Source organism: Apodemus sylvaticus, chromosome 19 (assembly GCF_947179515.1).
Source record: "Apodemus sylvaticus chromosome 19, mApoSyl1.1, whole genome shotgun sequence".
Classification (NCBI taxonomy): domain Eukaryota; kingdom Metazoa; phylum Chordata; class Mammalia; order Rodentia; family Muridae; genus Apodemus; species Apodemus sylvaticus.
In genome coordinates, this window is record NC_067490.1 from 17,362,194 (window position 1) to 17,384,082 (window position 21,889).

Consider the following 21,889-nt stretch of genomic DNA (forward strand, 5'->3'; position numbering starts at 1 on the left):
AGTAATAATGGTAATATTACTTTTCAAATGATGCAATTCACACTCAGTAGGACAAGCAAATATATTGTGGTCGTTAGACAGGTGAGACTTTTAAGTCACAGAGAGTTTTAGAGTAAAATCAAGTGTCTCATATGTAAAGTATTTCAGTTAGAAACGACCAGGAAGAATGAACTCATCCTGACTTCTGTGTAAAAAAGCAAAAAGTACTTACTAGACAGAAGCATCCCCCCAACTGATTATCAATAAGTATCTTTAGCATCCACTAATGGTCCAAAAACCACCCCCAGGAGATTGATTCTGGGAGGAATGGCTAACTCCAGATCTGTCTGAGAAAATGCACACATGAGACTAAAATATCTCGTCTTATCAGGAACTGGGGAAAGAATTTGAGACTAACGGATTCCTGCCTGTAGTGAGGTCTTCTGGCAGAAAAAACAACCCACCAACCTGAGTTTGCGCACAGGAAATTTGAGCTCCTTTCTCCTTTATTGCTAGGGTCCTGTGGACAGCGTCCCATTAAAGCCGCTGATCTTCGGGGATTTTCTAAGCCCAGCCTTGGAAATAACTCCTCTTATTATATCAGGGACATCCCCCAGGAAGAGGAGCCTATACTCCTGACTGTGGAGCACCCAGGGTACCTGTTATTTAAATAGATTGCTTAGTAAAGCTTCCAGAATACCGCTTAAGGAAGAAAAAAAATGATACAGGGTTTTAAAAAATTTATTTCTATTATGTTTCTCAGATTTATTTATTTTTAAATGTGTTATGTGTATGTTTGGAGGTGTGTAGGTATGAGTTAATGAGTACCATGTTGGTGCAGATGACAGCAGAGGCCAGAAAAGGGTATTGGATCCCCTGGAACTGATGAATACTACCACCACCACCACCACCACCACCCCGGAACTGATGGATTCCCTGGAACTGATAAGCAGTTGTGCTGGGAACCAAATCCACATCCCCTTCAAGAGGAGCACGTGCTCCTAACCACAAAGCCATCCTTCCAGTCCCCGAGTCCCCTGTTTTTTTGTTTTTTGTTTTTTTTTTCTTAAAAGGATGAAGTGTAAGATAAATGAGTCTGACGACCAATGTCTGTGGTAGGAAGCAAACGCAGGCTGCAGAGAGAGAAATGAATCCCGGAAGCCCCGCCCTAGAGCTGCGTTCACTCCCTCAACAGTAAATCACAAAGGCGTCCTGGAAAGGAGTGGGTCATGTTTGTGGGCGTGCCCATGCGTCTGTGAGTGTGTGTGTGTGTGTGTAAACAGGGTATGTTTTGTAGAGGTGTGTGCGGTATGGTGAGGTGGAAGGGGTGCCCTGAGGGCCCATGCTGAGGTATTCCCTCCCCCCCCCCCCCGAGGGACCAGCCACACGATGACATTTAGTTTAGAACAGTTTATTTAGTGCATGGGAAGGGGAGTTGGGAAAGGAGGAGAGGAGAGGGAGGAGGGAGAGAGGGAGCCCAAACAGCTAGGCCTACCTGGCTGTTGCCAGGTAACTAACTGATGGATGGAATTTAGAAGGAATGCAAACAGTAGAGACAGAGTTGAAGGCAATTAGCTCTCAGAAAACACATCAGATCATTTTGCTCTCTGCCCAGTTCCGGACCCACCTTCCGGGCAGCCGGCATGAAGGCTTTCGAAGAAAAATAAATAGAAGTCCACGCTCCTGTAGCGATTCAGCTTACACAGTGGATCCAGTTTGGTTCTGGGAGGAACGGCCTGCGGTTTGGTTTTCTTTGCTTTGATGCGTGTCAGAGCTCCTGAATGGTACAGCCAGGGAACTGTGATGAGTCACAATTCTCTGCCATGGAGGATTTTGACCAGAGAGCATGCTTGGGGGGTAGGGGACGAGAGCTGAGGCAGTTCTACAAACAGGGGACGATAGAAGGCTCTTGATCCCTTTTCCAAGTGAAAGCTGCAGCGTAAACATCACCCACCTGTGCCCAGGGACCCTGGCTGCCTCCCATAGGAGAAGCCACACCCTTGAGAATAGAGACAGAGAAAGTACACAGTGAGCTCTTAACGGGCATCTGTGGCTTGCCAGTCACCTCCATGTGTTCTCTTATGCCTCAGGATTGCCCTATGGCGTCATTTAAAAAAGTGGGAAGCAGCCTCTGCAGAGGCCAATAATGCGCTCAGGCACAGAGTCGGAGCTAGACTGAGCATGCGCCATCTGGTCCTGGATGCTGAGGATGTAGGCGGTGCCCCAAACGGTATCCCGTGTTCTCCGACCTCTGGTTCCTTTCCTTGGCTGCCTGCCTCAAAGAGGGCTCTCAGCGCTGGCATCCTTCAGACCCAAGGACTAGATGACAAAAGACACCAAGACGGTGATTACATTTGAGAAAACGCTCTGCGGATGTTAACTGTGCGTTTCAGTCACTCAGAACACGGCTCCTAAGGGAGTCATTCTCTTCTTCAAAATAGATCTCTCCCTCCTTCTCGGAGACTCCAGTTTAAGGATAATCCTGTGCTGATTGGTGGCAGCTAAGACTCTCAGATCTTCTACACACACACACACACACACACACTCACACTGGGCCATGACCTCACAGCGTTCCTTCTTAGGAATTGTTCCTCACGGGACTCCCTGGAGAGAATAGATCTGCACCTGACTCCTCAGAGAAAGGAAAGGTAAAAACTTGCAAAACACCACCTGGAGGAGCATTGCAGATGAATTCCCCTGTCCACACCCTTCCCACCCTCAGCCCCTGGCTTTTCCAGTATCCAAGAATCTCTCTCCAATCACTGAAGACTTGTCGGTGTAAACTTAAGTTCGTTTATAATGCTCATTCTTACCCGGTGCTCCTATTTATATAACATGGCAACAAAATCAAAGCTCTCAAGTCACTGGGAACCCAGATCACAATATTGACTAAAACAAGACTTTGAATACAAAAGAGTATAAGGTTTATTTTTATTTATTTATTTTGCTTAAAAAAATCATAGCTCTAAAATTTAAAGATACCTTTTTAAATTTTTATTTATGTACATATATATGTGTATATATACACACACACATATATATATGCATGCTACCAGTACACAGGTGCCTGTGGAAGACAGAAGTGGGTGTTGGATCCCCTGGAGCTGGAGTTAGGTTTTAGTTACCAACATTGATAGAGTGAAGAATGAGGTACGAAGAACTTTCCAGAAGTCCGAGTGTAGAGCGCAAGTCTTGTATGTTTTGAGCCCCATTATTGCGTCGCCGCAGGACTGACTACGCTAGGGATTCTTTCTACCAGATAACACAGGGCACAGTTGGTTATTGACCTCTGGGAGCTGCTATCAGGGATATGTAATAAAGTGCTTCAGGTGCCCGAAAAGGAAGGCAACGTAGACATACAAAATCATTTCACATATGTTAAAAATAAAAAAAAAAGAAAGAAAGGACAATTTTGGCACAACAGAAAAGGAGTGGAGTGGGCCCTTACTTAAAGAACCCTTGCCTGTTTGTTTTATAATACCTGAATCCATGACTTATATTTCCCCTCCTTTCATTCAAAACAAAACAAAACAAAACAAAACCATAGTACTAGCCAGGAAAGGTGCCTTGGCCTTTAATCCCAGTACTTGGGAGGCAGAGGGAGGTGAATCTGTGTTCAAGGGCAGCCTGGTCTATAAAGTTCAGGACCGCTAAGGCTATGCAGAAGAAACCCTGTCTCAAAAACTAAAGCAAAAGTAAAGGCATAGTGCTAGGCACTTAAGTTTCTTCTACAGGGGATTTTCAGGCATACTAAAGTTGAAACCCATTTCTATAGAGGACAAAAATAAAGCCCATTTATTAAATATTACTTTTACCCTCAAACATTGTTCTTGGGATTAAATGCAGTTGGGTGAGAGTAACAATTTCTCTTTGCCCTGTCCTTTCCTACATCTTATGGACTGAGAGCATCGTTTTTTTAGCACTGTCCACAAATCGAAATTCAACAGTAGAAAAGCCCAAAAGAAACCACCATGGGCTTCATTTGGAAGACATGGAAGGCCTTGCAACACGTTCTCACTGGCACTCAAAGCAAACGGGTGCTTCCCATTGGCCAGATGGAATGGTTCAAAGGTGTATTTCCAAGCAGGAAACCGGCAAACCAGCGGCTCTTAGGAGACATCTGCAGAGTGGATGCCGATCGGATCGGATCGACACCGGGGAGCGAGGTCCTAGACGCCGGCCATGTAGGCGGGCTTCTGGAGGAATCAAGCAAGTGCGTAGGCAGTGGACACCAAACTGCCCCACACAACTTCATCCAGCACAGTAAAACAGAAAATGGACGTCAGACAGCTGCGATTTAAACTCTCTTGTCTAAGGTCTTGGCCGGCTCAGTGACGTTGCAACCACTTTTCGTTTCCGGGAAATGAGCGGGCTCCGTGTCTTCTTCTCTGGACTTGCAGGCCTGACATCGAGGAGACAGCCATTACTCCTTCGCACAAATCCAATCATGAGGAGCGCACGGTTGAAGAGAGGACCCACTGAACACCTCGGAGAACTCATGAGGAAAGCAGCGACGTTGAAATTCACGCAGAGAAAACCATGTGAGGCTAATCAACGGTTTCACATCCTGAACTCACGAACTACGAACAACCATGAGCCGGAACAGTTCCCACCTCTCGAGGGGTGGGGGAGGGGATCAAGGTTATGCAAGGCACACAAAAACAGAGTGTGTTGCTCCCCTTCAGAGTCAAACAGAGAAGTTTTGCTATAAGACTGTGACTCCAGAGACCCTGCTAAACAATTTGTTACATATATTCTTATATACATACGTACATACATAATACATACATATATATTGTTGTATGGTATAAAGTAGAAAAATAGAGGAAATAAGGCCATTTAATATCCCTCTAAACAGTAGAGGCAACTTTGTAGAAAAAGGTGGTTGGTGCTGCTGGCTTCAGGAGTCTCTTGTTGCACATATCCCAGCAGGGCAAGATAGCCAGCAGCAGGACAAAGCCACCCAGCAGGACGCAGAAGCCACTGAAATAAAAGGCGATGTCATAGGTCTGGGTCCAGTCGTAGAACCAACCTGAGGAGAGAGTCATTAAAACAGCGTAAGTTTCATAGAAACCAGGTGCATGATCCCCCCCCGCCCCCCCCCCCCCCCGCCTGCTTCCAACATGGCCGCCTGGGTTTTAAGGGAGGAGTCGGATAAATCTTTGAGGCAGATATTTTTAGTTTCTTCCAATTAAAGAATGGTCACAAAGTTAGAGGAGGTAGATCAGCTTATTCGACTATATCGCAGGGATATGTGCGTAAATGTGTGTGCATGTGTGTGCACATGTGCATGTGTGTGTGTGCGTGCATGCATATGTGTGTGTATATATACAGGTGTGCGTGCATGTGAGTGTATGTGTGTATACATGTGTGCACATGTGTGTGCATGTGCGTGTGTGGATGCATGTGCATATCAGGGTGTGTGTGTGTGTGTACTGAGTCAGGAACTCGTGTAGCCCAGGCTGGCCTAAAACTCACCATATACCAAACATGAGGTTTAACTTCATATTTTAGACCCTCCCAAGTGCTAGGGTACAGGTGTGAGCTACCACACCTGGTTTCAGACCGAGCTGGAGAATAAACCAAGGGCTTCCTGCATGCTAGACAAACGCCCTACCAACGGGGCTACATCCCCAGCCTTATCAAAATCATCTTGAATAAACTACTGTGAAATAATCCATTTTACTTTATGCAAATTAGAAGCGCCATCGCTGAGAACTCCTCTATCTGGAAATGTCACAGAAGAAGGATGAACTGAGCTGACTTGAAGGAGTATCTTACCAACTATGGGCGGCCCGAGGCTGTTCCCAAGTCCAGCAAAGAACATGAGTATTCCATAGGCGTGGGCTAATCTGTCAATCCCCACAGTCTTCGTGGTCACATACGGGAAGATGGACCAATTACCAGTAAGAAAACCCAAGATCCCAGAAAGGATCGCCAGCGTGACGTAACTCTTGGCAAAGGGGATTGCGCACAAGGCCAGGCCAGTGATGATCAGGGTAGCGACATAGAGATACAAGGTATTGATCCACTTGAAGTCAGCCAGGATGCCCAAAAGAAGCTTGCCCACGGCTGTCATGATGCCGAAAATGGAGATGAGAGGCATGGTAAAATCCTCTTCCCTCACGTGGTAACTTCTCGCGACGTCCTCCATGAGCAGTGACGGTGGAAACCCTCCGATGTCAAAGAGCAAGATGGCGATGAAAAGCGCGGAGAAGACTTTGTTTTTAAAAAGAGACGCGGTCTCTCGGCAGTAGTTCCTATATAACTGCCATTTCCTCTTGGCGAGCTGCTTGCAAAAATTAGTCTGTTCCACGACCTTCTTTTTGTATGGCTCGGGCTCCTTGGTGTGTGGAGCTACAGTGGGGCTTTTAGGAAGGGAAGTCTCCCGTCCCCAGTCTCCATTGGGCAAGCATTTATCTTCGCTACCGTAGCCCTTGTCTTGGAAGTTCATAGTTTCTTCCTGGTTCTTCTCTTTCTCGTTGTACATGGAGTATCGGTCTGGAACGTTCTCCGGAGCTGTCTTTTCAGGAAAAGGACAGTCGGAGGTTTGCAGGGGCCTCATCAGGCTGCCACAGGCTAGGATGTTTAAAGCTAAAGCGCCCACGATGAGAAGGCACCCATCCAGGCCATAGAATTCAATCAGCATCCTCTGCAGAGCGGCGTAGATGAATAGACCCACGCTTGAACCTGCAGGAGAGCGAGACTGGCTCAGTCTTGATCCCCTTTTATGACCTTAGAACATGCATTGGTGGCATTATGATAAAGCTTAGTATTTATACTGGTATTCATGGGGTCTTTGTATGAATGCCACAAGAACACTCCGATGACAGCACATCGGAGCGGACAGGGCATCCATCTTCAGCATAATTTTCAAAGACCCTGTTTGCATTTAGGGTTTATTTTTTTTAAAGGAATCTTTAGTTTTTGGTTGATGTGTATGTGTGTTTTTCTTGCATGGTTATACGTGTGCCACGCATGCACAGTGCCCATGGAGGCCAGTGGAAGGTACTGGATTCCCCTGGAACAGGAGTTTATAGACAGTTGTTAGCTGCCATGTGTGTGCTGGGGACCAATGTCGGTCCATGTGGGTCCTCTGCAAAAACAGCCAGTGCTCGTAACCACTGAGCCATCTCTTCAGTCCCAGGACTTACCTTTATTTTTAAATGACATGGATGTGCATGTGTCTCTGTGGAGTGGGTACCCCCAAAGGCCAGATGAGGACACTGGATCCCCGTGGCTGGGATTACAGGTGTCTGTGAGCTGCCTGATGTGGGTGCTGGGAACTGAGCTGGGGTCCTCTGTGAAAGCCATGAATGCTTGTACCTGCCGAGTCAGCGCCCCAGCTCCCTGTTGTGTACTTTGGGAACACAATCTTTTTTATCATTTTCAGTGGTCCTACTGAGAACATCCTACTATAACCCTCAATCTATAGAGGAAGGAAGGGCTAGAGAGCTTGAACATTTTACCACAGTTCTCAACGTTGTAAACAGCACAGCAGGACTCAATCCAGTCAGCCCAGCTCCAAGAACCCATGGAATTTATTTTTTAATTGTAAGATTACATTTGTTTGTGTAGTGTGGATTTTATATCCCTGTGTACTTTCTAGAGTGTGAGTGTGAGTATGAGTATGTGTGTGTGTCTGTCTCTTTGTGTGTGTGTTTGTGTGTGTGTTAGTGTATGTCTATGTGTGTTTATGTGTCTGTCTCTATGTGTGTCTGTCTCTGTGTGTGTTTATGTGTATGTGTGTTAGTGTGTCTGTGTGTCTGTGTCCATGTCTGTCTCTATGTGTGTCTGTCTCTTTGTGTGTGTATGTGTGTCTGTCTCTTTGTGTGTCTGTGTCTATGTCTCTGCGTATGTATCTGTTTCTATGTGTTTCTGTCTCTGTGTGTTTATGTGTTTGTCTGTCTCTATGTATGTCTGTGTCTGTCTCTTTGAGTGTGTGTTTGTGTGTTAGTGTGTCTTTGTGTGTTAGTGTGTGCCTGGTCTATCTGTGTGTGTGTGTGTGTGCAAGCATGTATGCGTGTGTGCACACGTGTGTGTGTGTGTGTGTGTGTGTGTGTGTGTGCAAGTGTGTAGGTCAGAGGACGACGTCTCTTTCTATTAAGAGAGTCTCAGGACTAAAACTCCATAAAGCGCATTTATGCACCGAGCCGTCTTACTGGTCCTTACATTCTTAGCAAATGCTCTTTGACTGCATTTTGTACTAAGCAAATGCTGTAGTGAGCTCCCTGCTACATTTCTATGGCCTCTGTAAAAGCAAATGTTTACATTTCATTTTTAAGATGACTGCTATGGATTAATTTTAGGATATTTATATTGGTTTGATCACTTACATTCATGGCGGAACCACTAGAACAAGGGATTTATATTCTTAATGCATTAACAGAAGTTTAAGAAAAGCTGAAGAGAGATTTGATGGAGTACTTCAATTATAGTACACATCTCACAGGAACAAAACGCCTCCTCTTCAGCTTCAATCTCCCTAAGCACACTGCAATGATGTTTCATTTATGCTGTTCTTGTTGGGTTATTTCAATTTAAAAAATTTGAGTATTTAAAAAATTTAAATATCACTAGGAAATGTCATGAAACAGCAGGAAAGTGTAAACAAGTTAAATTTTAAAATTCTGCATTAGATGATCATAGTACACTTCCTCTAAAAACTCATCTCATCAAAAACTATTATAACAAGGAGCATAGGGATATATATGCAGCGATTAAGCGCGCTGGCTGCTCTTGCCCAAGACCCAGGTTCAATTCCCAGCACCCACAGGGCAGCTCTCAACCATGTTAACTGCAGTTTCAGGTGGAATCCAGCGCCGCCTACTGCTCATCTCAGGCACTGCATGATTGTGGTGCAAAGACACACATGCAGGCAAAACACCTATACCCGGAACATAAAAATAATTAATAAACAAATTCAATCCCCCCCTTTCTTGAAAAGTGGTGCATGCTTCAGCAGCTAAAAAACGGTTCAGAAAAAAAAGGAATGAAGTCAAATGGAGGAACTTCAAGACAAATGTTCTGTTTCTTCACTCGTGAAATGTTTGTGATGTCTGTTTAACCTGCTATACAGATTGTAATAAGATGCCACACCGCTAGACACTAAATGTGTTCTTTTTAAAAGGTTTAAATGTATTGTTTATGGGTGTTTTGCTTACATGTCTGTGTGTGTACCACATGCGTGCCTGATTCCAGGAGAGGCCTAAGGCAGCATTGGATTCTCTAGAACTGCAGTTACACGTGGCTTTGCCCTGCCGGTATAGACGCTTGGAACTGAGCCTGGGTTCTCTAGAAAAGTAGCCATGTTCTTAAGCGCTGAGCCATCTCTTCAGTCCCTTACACATGCGCTCAGTGTTTTTCAAATTGTTGGGGGCAGAGAGATGGATCAGCACAGCTGAGGATCTGAGTTCAATCCCTGTGCCTCACATGGTACAAGGGAACCATCTTTCGCACATTTTCCTATGACGACTGCATGAGCTGGGTGTGGCAACTAAGTGTCCACACTTACCCGTGGATGTACACAATGGATGCACGCCGTGAATGCATGTTCACACACACACACACACACACACACACACAGGCACACGCACACGTACACGGATTAAGGAATACAAGTTAAAAGTTCCAAGTTCTGCTTTGCTCTTAAGTTGAAAAAGAATTGCCACCGCTTGCCAACAGAATCCAACTGTGTCACTGGATTTTCCCTGTCCAATTATACTAGTGCAGAGGAGGTCTGTGATTGGACAGGGGAAAGGGGGCGGAGCTAAGAGTTGCGGCGAGAGGAAGCGTCCTGGCTAGTAGGGGAGAACCAAGGTGACTCGAACCTGTACCTACTTGACATTTACCAGCCACAGTAGTTATGTTTTCACAAGGTTAGAAATATTGGGATAAAGCTTTTATCATCATCTATTGGCTCTAAAATTATCGTATTGACATCTTATAAATTGTAATTTTATTTATACATAAATCTGATCGGTTAATTAAGCTTTAAGAGTCTTGATTCTACCGGGTAATTAGGTGTTGAGGTGGCAGATCATGGGGTGTGTGGGGTGTGGGGCGTTGCGTGGAAGCGAGAGGTATTCGGGACCTCCACCGGAGAAATGGCCTGGTGGAGGAATTGGCCAGTCGATTTTTAATATTTCCCACAACACATCTTTCCATATCATGAAATAGCAAATCACTTCAGCGGATACTGTTGAACTGCTACAATGAGTTGTGTGACCAGGCAGGCTGAATTCAGTATCTCAGCCTAAATCCCATGTGAGAATACAGCTGTGACTTAAGAGAAGATGCGGGAATTCTTTGGGGCGACGGGAAGCGATCTCAGAGTTTTCTCGTGGAGTTTTTGGAAAATGCAAAGCTCTAATTTTTAATCACCTACAAAAACATCTTAATTGAAAAAACAGTCAACATAAATAGCAGAGTGAGAGAACACGCTAATTATACTTTCATTGGAGCCTAGATCTTACGCGGCTACAGACAGGAAAAATAATTGGTGTTTAGGGAACCTCGAGCGGTAAGAGGCACACACAAGTGCATTAATTAGCTCATCAATACCAATTGTTTCAAGCTTTTCTGTAAGAGGCCAGAGAACAAATATTTAAGGCATTAGTCATCCGATGCCGGTCTGTCCTCAGCACTGAACTCTACCCGGGAAACACGGAGACACAGGACAGCAGATAGCCAGCTATTTATAGACACTCAGGTTTCCCAAACGTTTACACACCATGAAATGTTCTTTTCACTTTTGAAAATAGGGCTAAAAATAGAAAAACCAAGCTTATGCAATGTACCAGAACAGACAGGAAAACAGACTAGACCAGAGTTTTCTAACCTCTGCCCACCACTAAGGACAATCACAGACCGCCACCTCCACGGTTTTGTGCTGTCTGTTTTGGTACAGCCTCAGCCGGTGTACCCAGAGCATGAGTACTCGAATGGTGTACACCAGCCACCACATCGGGCTAAAACCTTCGCATTATGTGTATACGCCTACAATCTACCCTTCTCAACTGGGTGGGCATGTTTCAAGAAACTGGCTCACAGTCTCTTTTGAAAAACTCTGACTGTGACTCCGTTTTGCTGACATATCCTTAGGCGAAGGGGACTCATGCCTGGCTTTACGTTCAAATCACCTGCCTCCCGTAGGTTGAAACCCAAAATCCCTTCAGTTCTCGACTGCCCACTCGTATTGCCTTTTGGATTTGCTGTGCTGCAGTGCATGCCCTCTGTCCTGCCCTCTCCACGGATTGCAAAGCGAGAGCCACGCAACCGCAGGGCATCTTGAGTAACTTTAGCATCGGTGAATTTGAATAAGACGGGATGTTTTGATCACAATTACAATCACTGGCTCCCCTACAGTCTGTGTACACCTTTAGAGTCCCCCAAACCAAGTGCTGTGTCTGATATTACTATTCCCATTTTACAGTTCAGAAAACAGAGGCCCAAAGCAGAGAATTATGTCCAACGCCAATCAGCGAATGACAGAAGTCTAGCTTCAGGGGTGCGGAAGTGGACACAAGCCACGCCCCCACCCTAGCCACGCTCCATCCCCTATCCCTAGCCCAGGAGCAGGCTCCAGTGGATAACCACTTGCAAAAGAAAAGTTAGTTTTCTCTAGCAGATGGCCCAACACGAAGCAAACTCAGTGGTATTTTTAGAGGTGTTTTTGTTGTTGGATTTTAGTTTTTTGTTTATCTCATAATACTTTGGGCATTTTTATCTTTGTTTCTTAGCCTACAAATCCCTGCTTATGTATGATGGTTTCCAGTTTTATGTTTTGAGGTGATTTCTATGCACACTAATGTGTGTGTCTCTGTGTCTATATGTGTTTCTTGGGCTCTCCTTTGGCTCATTGTTTTTGTTTTGCTGTATTCAGGTTTACTTGTTTTTATTTACTCTTACTTTATGATTATTTCTTTATTTTCTTGGGTGCCTGCTTGTTTTCTAATGAGAACGGTGTGGATTTGGATGGGTGGGGAGGCAGGGAGACTTTAGGAGGAGTTGAGGGAGGAAGAACCCATAAGAATATACTGTAAAAAAAAAATCCATTTTCAATTTGAAATAAATCACTTCATGCTCCTGCAGAAGACCTGCGTTTTCAAGTTTGTGGAGAACATATGGGTTGTTGCAGCTCAGAGTGGGTTCTGACGCCCTCTACTGGCATCTGTGGGTACCTGCATTCACAGGCGCAAACCCACACCCAGACCTATGCACCATTAAATAGATCTTTAAGAAGTCTGGCTCCAGGATGTGTGTGATAACTGCTTTTTAATTACACACATACACACACACACACACACACACACACACACTTTATCCTTCAGGTTTCTGAACCACAATTACTTCACATTTCTGGGTGATGGTGACAGGTATTTTAAAGTATATCCCACTGCTCTGGAATCAACCCCACCATCTGCTTCTGTGTTCCTTCTCTGGTTCCTGTCTCAGTCATCTGCCAGATTCCAGCCTCATCTCCTCCTGGACCACAGCTCGTACTTCCTACCTAGTACCTGGACTTCCTTAGACAAGCTGGGTCAGTATCCAGCGTGGTTCTTGGTTCTCCCCGTGGTCCCGGCTAGCCTCAGGAACAAGGCACTCCTGTAGATATGTGTGCCTGATAATGGTTGAGGTCTGGCAGCTTGGCTGAGGTAGACCTCCCAGGACCTTCAACCTCCCCCACCCAACAACAACTAGCTTGGATAAACTGATACTTGTTGCTAACTAAGCGGCTTACCTCCTAAACCTCCTAAACCAGTTCTCAACCTTCCTAATGTGGTGATCCTTTAATACAGATCTTCCTGTTGCAGTGACCACCCAACCATAAGATGATTTTCATTGCCACTTCGTAACTATAATTTTGCTACTGTTATGAATCGTAATGCAAATATCTGATACGCAGGACATCTGATATAAGGCTCCTTTAAAAGGAGTAGGTTGGGTCCCCAAAGGAGTCACATCATGATCCATAGGTTGAGAACCTCTCTGGAGAGACGGCTCAGTGGTTAAGAGCACTGACTTCAAAGGTCCTGAGTTCAAATCCCAGCACTCACATGGTGGCTCACAACCATTCATAAAGAGATCTCACACCCTCTTCTGGTGCTTCTAAAGACAGCTACAGTGTACTCACATATAATAATAAATAAATCTAAGAGAGAGAGAGAGAGAGAGAGAGAGAGAGAGAGAGAGAGAGAGAGAGAGCCTCTGCTCTAACTAGAGTGATACACTATCAGCCACAAAACTTAAAACTACCTTAACATTTTTAAAAAATCCATCTAAAACATGAAGTAGCACTTCAAGATATCTAGAGGATCCCAGAAACTATATTTAAATCTTATATATATATTTCTTTGTTTGTTTGAGATAGGTTCTCTCTACATATACCCCAGACTGGCTTCACGGTCACAAACCTTCCACACCAAATCCAAATGTGAAAAGAAAGAGATGCTTCCAACTATCCCAGTCTGGCTTAAAATGTATATGTCATGCCTTGGGGATCACCTGTTAGATAACAGGTGTGTAGATAAGTCAGTGAGTAAGTCCTGGTCAGGAATCAATCCCTTAGGCAGGTTGTGAGTTCCACATTACGGGCAAGGCTGACCTCAGACTCGCAGACAGTGGCTTCAGGGAATCTTTGTCCTGTTTCCTTCCCACTCTTCCTTCTCCCCAGAGCAGGAGATTTCAGGATTCTCTGCTTTTCACCCAAGTCCTTTCCCACAGGGAGTTGCCAACACCCTGGGTCTGGAAGATTCTTCTAATTACATCACACTGAAGTCAAGTACTCAGATTCGCCATTTACAGATCTTGGTGGCGTGTGTGTGAGTGTGTGTGTGTGTGTGTGTGTGTGTGTGTGTGTGTGTTGGGGGTGTGGGGTTGTTTTTTAAGACGGGGTTTCTGTAGCTCAGGCTGTTCTGGAACTTGTCCTGTAGACCAGGCTGGCCTGGCCTCAAACTCAGAGAGACTTGCCTGTGTCTGCCTGGGATTTAAACCACAGTCCCAGCTTGGATCTTTGGGTTTTTTGAAAGCTATTCCCATATTTACAGTAGAAAATAAAACTTTCTAATAGTGCTGGAAAAGCCATTTGGCTTTCTGGTTGGCAGGTGGGTAGAGATTGGTTCCACACACGTGATTTACATCTCTTCACCTGGTTTAGTACATTAACGTTTGACAATACTCTACTTGATTTTGAAAAGGTACCTGTTGAAATCAGGCCGAGGGCGAGGCCTCTGCGGCTGTCGAAATACTGGCATGTGATGGTCACCGTGGCGGTGTACAGTAAGCCACACCCGAGACCTGCACACGAGAAGACAGCAGGAATTCAGACAGGTGCACAATGTCAACACACAACAAGAGGAAGCAGGGATCCCAGTAGGAAGCTGTGGAACTGACTGCCTAAACTTCAGGGTCCCAAGACCATTCCATGTCAGTACTGCAGACTAAATGAACATTTGGAGAAACATCCATTAGGGGAAAACACCATTTTTTTTTTTTTACAAACACATCCCTCCATTAATATCAGGGTCAAGTTTAAAAAAAATAGCCCAATTTCTGAAGTATAAAAGAATAATTAGTGTGTGACTGGAGACACAAGGAAGAGACAGAAAATGGTAAAGCCATTCATCATATATCAAAATTTATCAGGACTGTATCTCCTCTCTCTCTCTCTCTCTCTCTCTCTCTGTCTGTCTGTCTCTCTCTGTTTTTCAAGACAGGGCTTCTCTGCGTAGCCCTGGCTGTCCTAGAACTCACTCTGTAGACCAGGCTGGCCTCAAACTCAGAAATCTGCCTGCCTCTGCCTCCCAGAGTGCTGGGATTACAGGCGTGTACCACCACCCTCCAGCTACATTATCTGGCCTTGATGACCCATAAAGCTGGCTGGCTCACTGAGTACACTGAGATAATTTTCATTACTTAACTACCTAGACTCCCAAGGAAATAGACGGTGTGATGGTTTGTATGTGCTTGAGCCAAGAAGCTGCACAATTAGTAGGTGTGGCCTTGTTGGAGTAGGTGTGGCCTTGTTAGAGTAGGCGTGGCCCTGTTGGAGTGGGTGTGGCCTTGTTGGAGTGGGTGTGGCCCTGTTGGAGTAGGTGTGTCACTGTGGGCTTGGGCTTTAAGACCCTCATCCTAGCTGCCTGGAAGCCAGTCTTCTCCTGTTTGCCTTCAGATGAAGATGTAGAACTCTCAGCTCCTCCAGCACCATGCCTGCTTAGATGCTGCCATGCTCCACCTTGATGTTAATACGCTGAACCTCTGAACCTGTAAGCCAGCCCCAACTAAGTGTTGTTCTTATAAGAGTTGCCTTGGAGTCGGGCGGTGGTGGCGCACATCTGTAATCCCAGCAAGTGGGAGACGAATTTCTGAGTTCGAGGCCAGCCTGGTCTACAGAGTGAGTTCCAGGACAACCAGGGCTACACAGAGAAACCCTGTCTCGAAAAACCAAAAATAATAAATAGATAGATAGATAGATAGATAGATAATAAAAAGAAATAGTTGCCTCGGTCATGGTATCTTCACAGCAGTAAAACCCTAAGACAGGCGGCATGGTTTTAACAAATGCACAAGTAAACACTTTGGGAACTCAGTGCACAGCCACATATTGTAAGACTTGGTCTGGCCTCAAACTTCCAATCCTCCTGCCGCAGCCTCCTGAGTTCTGGCACAGCCAATATGCACCGCTGAGTTAGGGATAATAATAAAAATGGCTTTGGGTGTTTTATCATAAGATGTATTAGTGTTTTAAGGTTCTTTTATATCTTAGAGAACCAATATTTTTTAAACAAGCAATTTACAGTTATAGAATCAGGTTTGGATATAGATCTTCTCCAAGCACAGAATAAACCAATGGACCCCACATCACAAAGGATAGAAGTATGCCCATGTAGCATCAGGTTCTGCATCACAGTGACTATCCCCAACCAAGCTTTGCTGCGGTATCAAAGACAAATATCTATATTAACTTGAAAAAAATAACGTCTTTCCTGAGGCTGGAGAGATGGCTCAGGTGTCAAGACAGTGTACTGCTCTTGCAGAGGACCTGAGTCCAGTTCCCAGCCTACAGCTGCCCAACTCAGGCTGCAGAGGATCTGATGCCTTCTGCTGGCCACTGTGGGCACCTCCACTCACCTGTACAAAACCATATACAGTTATGTGTGTGTGTGTGTGTGTGTGTGTGTGTGAGAGAGAGAGAGAGAGAGAGAGAGAGGGAGAGACAGAGAGAGAGGGAGTGAGAGAGAGAATGTGTGTATGTGTGTGGTGTATGTTTGTATGTGTGTGGTGTATGTTTGTATGTGTGTGGTGTATGTTTGTATGTGTGTGGTGTGTATATGTGTGTATGTGTGTGGTGTCTGTATATATATGGTATGTGTATGTGTGTGTGTAGTGTGTGCATATGTGTGGTGTGTGTGTATGTGTGTGTAGTGTGTGCATATGTGTGGTGTGTGTGTATGTGTGTGTGTAGTGTGTGCATATGTGTGTGGCATGTATGTATTGTGTGGTGTGTGTATGTATGTGGGGGTGTGTGTAAGTGTGTGGAGTATTTATGTGTGTGGGGTATGTGTATGCATGTTACATGTGTGTAGTGTGTGTGGTGTGCGGCATGTGTGTAGTGTGTGTATGTGTGTGGTCTGTGTGTGTGTGGTGTGTGTATGGTATGTGTATATGTATGGGGTGTGTGTGTATGTGTTGTATGTGTGGTGTGTGTATGTGTGTGTGGTGTGTGTATGTATGTGTGGCGTGTGTGTATGTGAGTGGTGTGGTGTGGTGCGGTGTGTGTGTGTGCACACACACGCGTGCACGCACACACGTGTGTCCGTATTTTCCTCACATGTTTCAACAGCACTTACTGCAGCAGACTGAGTAAAGACAGACAGGAGAACACCTGTCCTTTAGGAAGCCAGACTCCGGTGGTGAAGCCTGACTCTTGATTTGATTGCATTAAGAAGCACCCAAGGGAACAGTAAGGCACACCTCTGGGTGTGTCTGTGTGGGCCTTTCCTGAGGGGTGACACAGCCTGAATGCATTGGTACACCCTAGGTAGCACTCAGATGGACCAAAGGGAGAGACTTAAGAAAGTCACTAACAGAAAATTCTCTCTCAGCTTTCTGGTCTCTCCAACCATGAAGGGCTGTCACCTCTGAAAATGGGAGCCAAAGGGAATCCTTCCCTGTCTGATGCTCCGACCTTTGTCACAGGTGTGACAAACTACAGCAGTTTGGGAACACAAAGACAAGACCACTCATCCTGTGGATAGGAGATAACTTCCTTAGCACACATGTATGGTGCTGGGTTCAACTCCAGCACCCCCAAAACCCCTCACACAATACAAACACTACTGTCACTAAATTGGTTTTGTTTCAGGAAATATAATTACTTTTCACAGTAAATCTGTTACCAATGTCAACAGACACTGAGGCTGTGACGTTTAAGTGGACTGCCAACAAATGCTTTTCGATTTATCTTTTAAGGAGGTGGAGAGATGGTTTAGTGGTTAAGAGCTCATTAGTGCTTTCCCAGAGGACCTGGGTACTGTTCCCTGCACCCCCATTGGGCAGCTCACAACTACTTATCACTCTAATTACAGGGGATCTGACACCCTCTGGCCAACACAGACACCTGCTCATATATAGTGCATATAAACTCATGCAGTCACACACACACATATACATAAAATAAAGACAAATAAGTAGCCAGGTGGTGGTGGCGCACGCCTTTCATCCTAGCACTTAGGAGGCAGAAGCAGGCAGATCTCTGAGTTCGAGGCCAGCCTGGTCTACAGAGTGAGTTTTAGAACAGCTGGGGCTATTATAGAGAGACCCATATATATATATATGGGGCTATATATTAATTAATAAATAAATAACCCTTTACAATGAATTTATCTTTTAAATTTGTATTTATTAATTGTTAATATCTATTTTACTTTAAATGTATATGTATTGTGTGTGTTCATGGTCTGTATGTTGGTATATGGTAGGTATGCTATTTCTGTATAACTACCTGAACCCTGTTGTCTGTGGAAGACAGGACACAGCAGTCAATCCCTTAGAGCTGAGGTTACCTCAGGGAGCTGGGAGCTGCCTGCTGGGACTGTTGAGAGCTGAAAGTGGGTCTTCCGCATGAGTAACAAGTACTCTGAAATGCTGAGGCATCTGTCTTCTCAGCCCTAATTGTATCATATTTTATATGTAATATATTAAAGCACAACACAATAAGCACATATTTAATCCATACCACCTAAAGTTCCTTAGAAGTCTGAGTAAGAAAATCCAAAAGTCCTAAGACATTAAAGTTTCTGCGAACTATTATCTCAAAGCACTTTCTGGTGGTCGATCAAATTCTAGCAGTAAGAACTGACTGAGAAGCATAATAATTTTGACATCAAATAACCATATTTAGGCAAATCAGCTGATGTCAGAAGCATCGTGTTTTCTCTTAACTGTGGCTCCTAGATTCTTGTGGGTCTAGGGGACTAACAGGAGGCAGAGGGGAGGGACAAGGGAGTGGGGGTTGAAAGGACTGTAGAATGTGGTGTGTGCGTGTATACATATGTATATATATTTTATTATATTATATATTATATACTATATATTGTATGCTTTCACATCTCCATCTGGATGAGACCCAACTCCAGAATCTTTGTTTTTAATATAATCCCACTTTGTAAAAGTGGAATCGAAATAGAGTCATTTTTATCCAGCCATAAAATAAAACCAAAGTACACACATACATACCTATATAAATTCATACAAATATCCATACCTATATACACATACACACATACATGCACACATACATGCATACATATATACACACACACACATATATATATATACATGCTGCATGCATGCATACACACATAGATACATACATGCATGCATACATACAGCTAGGAGCTGTGAAGAACAAGATCTCAGGCATATGTCCCCAAATGTGAGAGCTGTCAAGAACCTTTTGCAAATGACTCTGCAAACCATGACCTGTACAAAAGCCATTGCAAACACACACACACACACACACACACACTTCCAACAAGGACTTCTGCCCAGCTAAGGTTTCATTTTGGACCAAGGCCACCTTAGATTAGATCAGTGGCCAAGGATTTTTCCTCCAAAACAGCTTATATAATTCTCTTTATCTCACCTTTACAGACTTTACACACACCCATCATCTCCTAAGGTGTGTGCGTTCTCGTGGCTACAGCCTCCAATTGTTCAGAAAACGTAGATGATCTCTGAAAACTCTCCAGCTGTTACTCAGAGAGCTCTCTAGCTCAGCCAGACGCTAAGCTCCTCGTCACACCCACTGCTCACAGGATCCATCTCCAGCTACCAGTTCACCTCAGCATTTTTCTCTGACCTCCTGAGGTCATGGGAACTCTGACTTCCTCGTAGCTCCCTGAACCTTTAGCACAGTTCCTGTCTGTCTAGGCTGCAGTGGGCATCGCTCCGTGTTTCTGCAATGAAAATGACAAAAGATGCAACATTTTCCCAACAGGCTGCTTCTATCAGATGCTTTGACATATCTGCAGACGCTCAGATGACATGTGTACTTCTTTTAAAAATAAATATGCAGGAAAAGGCTGCTGCTAGGGATTGGAGCACTTTGCGGCTCTACTGGGGAGCCTGAATTTGGTTCCTAGTACCTACGCCAGCAGGGGCTTTGACGCCCTCTTCTGACCTCCGCAAGCACTGTATGCACGCACGCACGCACGCACGCACTCACGCAAGCACGCACGCACCATCTCTTTTAAAAAGTTGCTGTTTCTTATCCAACACATGAATGCATGCCCGCACGGTCTTTTTAAAAAAGGTTTGCAGTTTCTTATCGACCGTATCCCATTCTGAGAGTTTGGTCCATGCGTCCTCCGCTACCCTTCCTTCTCTTCCAGTCTGCATCCACTGGCCACAGCTCACCTGTGCTTAAAGGTCACACTGCAATTCCTCAGCCTATCTCTGCACACATACCCGTGGCTGGCCAGCACGGGGCACTGGTTTCACTTCGCCATTGGCCTGACTTCTGCTGTGTGGCAACTTACGCATTTATCGGCCTGTCCTTCTACCTAAATGACCAGTAACTTGACTCACCGATTCTCACTTCTGACCTTTAGCACACTCAATCACATAGGATTAAATTAGACATTGAAAATATAAGCATGCATTATCTATATATAGAATATAGTACTGAAAACATCCCTGGTCTTGGTATTAGCTTTTATTTCTCATCTGAGTCTATGGTCTACCTATTATAGACGCAGCCTCAGACAATACTAAAAAATTATACTTAGTGAAGCACACGTGCAACCCCCAAACCAGGGAAACTAAACCAGAAAGAGCTAGAGTTCAGGGCCAGGCTGGACCATACCAGGGGATTCTGCTTCAAAACCAAACCAAACCAACCAAATATCATAGATGCTTAGCACAACTGTACACCCATGAGAATCAAGATCATCTTTGGCTGGAACTGGTGGCACACCTTTTTTTTGTTTTTTGTTTTTTTTGTTTGTTTTGCTGATTTTTTTTCCGAGATAGGATTTCTCTGTGTAGCCCTGGCTGTCCTGGAACTCACTCTGTAGACCATGCTGGCCTGGAACTCAGAAATCTGCCTGCCTCTGCCTCCCAAGTGCTGGGATTAAAGGCGTGCACCACCAGGCCGTGCTGACACACACCTTTAATCCCAGCAGTCAGGAAGCAGATTACCCAAGGCTTCATAGTGAGGCGCTGTCTCAAAGTGTGTGTGTGGGGGGGCATAATTGTTATCTTTGATAACAAAACTATTTAAATAGGGGCTGGGAGAAGCTTATCATACTGCTCTAAATTGAACATGCAGGAGATAGCCATTATTTAATTTGTATAATTCAAGTAAACACAACCTGTTAGGAACTCATATAACTATCGTCTAGTGACTCTTAGCATTGAACACATTTAAATATAATAATATATCACACAGGAAATTTCAGGGTTAAGACTCTACTTCTTCACACGGTCAAGCATTCCCCACTCTGTCTTCCTTACTCTCATGCCTTATCTTTAAAATCCCCTTTGTGCACTGACTCGAGCTTCCGGATTAGGTGCTAGCAATAAACTGAAACTCTGTCCACTGCTGCTAAAGGTCCCAGCGGCAAACGGAGAAGTGTCCAACGTCAGGAATGTCCGAGCTTACGTTCTCCTGCCTCACTTTTTCTTGCTGGAGCTAGGTAGAGATGAGAACTTGAAATATCTTCCTGGAAGTGCCCCCTTGAAGATGGCATAAAGAAACTGTCAAAATGCGCTTATCCCGCACTAGAGAGATGGATCTTACCACTGAGCCATCATCTCTCTCACCCGCTGCTCTTCCGGAAGACCCGGGTTAATTTCCCAGCATGCACTTGGCAGCTGATACCTGTTATCCCGGTTCCAAGTGGTCCTTTCGCATCTTCCGACTTCCAGGAGCACCAGGCATATGCATGGTACATGGACATGCATGCAGGCCAAAACATTCATACATAAAATCATAAAAGAACAACAACAAGAAAGTAATGTGGCTATCTCTGCTGAACCTTTCCTAGAGCAACAACTTTGAGAGAGGTGGTCATCCAAAGGAAGGTTTTAGGAAATATTTTCACGCCTCAGATTAAGTTAATAATATACGACATCAGTGAACTGATGTAGACCCGGAGTTAGGTGACTCACGGGGACCCGGATCCTTACCTACAACGATGCCATAGGAGAAGAACAGGAAGTAGATATTGGGGGCAAGACTGCTCAGCATGAGGCCTCCAGCCACCAGGAAGCCACTGAAGATTGTGACGGGTCTCGCGCCAAAAGATGAGACGAAGAGACTGCACACGGGACCTAGAAGACATTGAGACCTTCACTTATGTAGCACTGACCCCTTTCTTATAACCACACGATCGTCAGTTCGAGA

At 44.8% G+C, this 21,889-nt stretch overlaps 1 protein-coding gene across 2 annotated transcripts in view; it reads right to left on the reverse strand.

The window, feature by feature from the left end:
• Positions 1–2,880: 2,880 nt before the first annotated feature.
• Positions 2,881–21,889, reverse strand: part of Slc16a9 (solute carrier family 16 member 9) — a 38,075-nt gene continuing 19,066 nt past the window's right edge. Inside the window, exons 3-6 of one of the 2 annotated variants that reach the window (XM_052163565.1) lie at positions 21,673–21,816; positions 14,182–14,277; positions 5,761–6,669; positions 2,881–5,011 (exon numbers count right to left, since the gene is read on the reverse strand). In XM_052163565.1, the coding sequence (XP_052019525.1) occupies positions 4,830–5,011; positions 5,761–6,669; positions 14,182–14,277; positions 21,673–21,816 (1,331 nt within the window). In that variant the 3' untranslated portion in view covers positions 2,881–4,829. The remainder of the gene's footprint in view (positions 5,012–5,760; positions 6,670–14,181; positions 14,278–21,672; positions 21,817–21,889) is intronic. The other variant, XM_052163567.1, reaches the window with a different exon arrangement.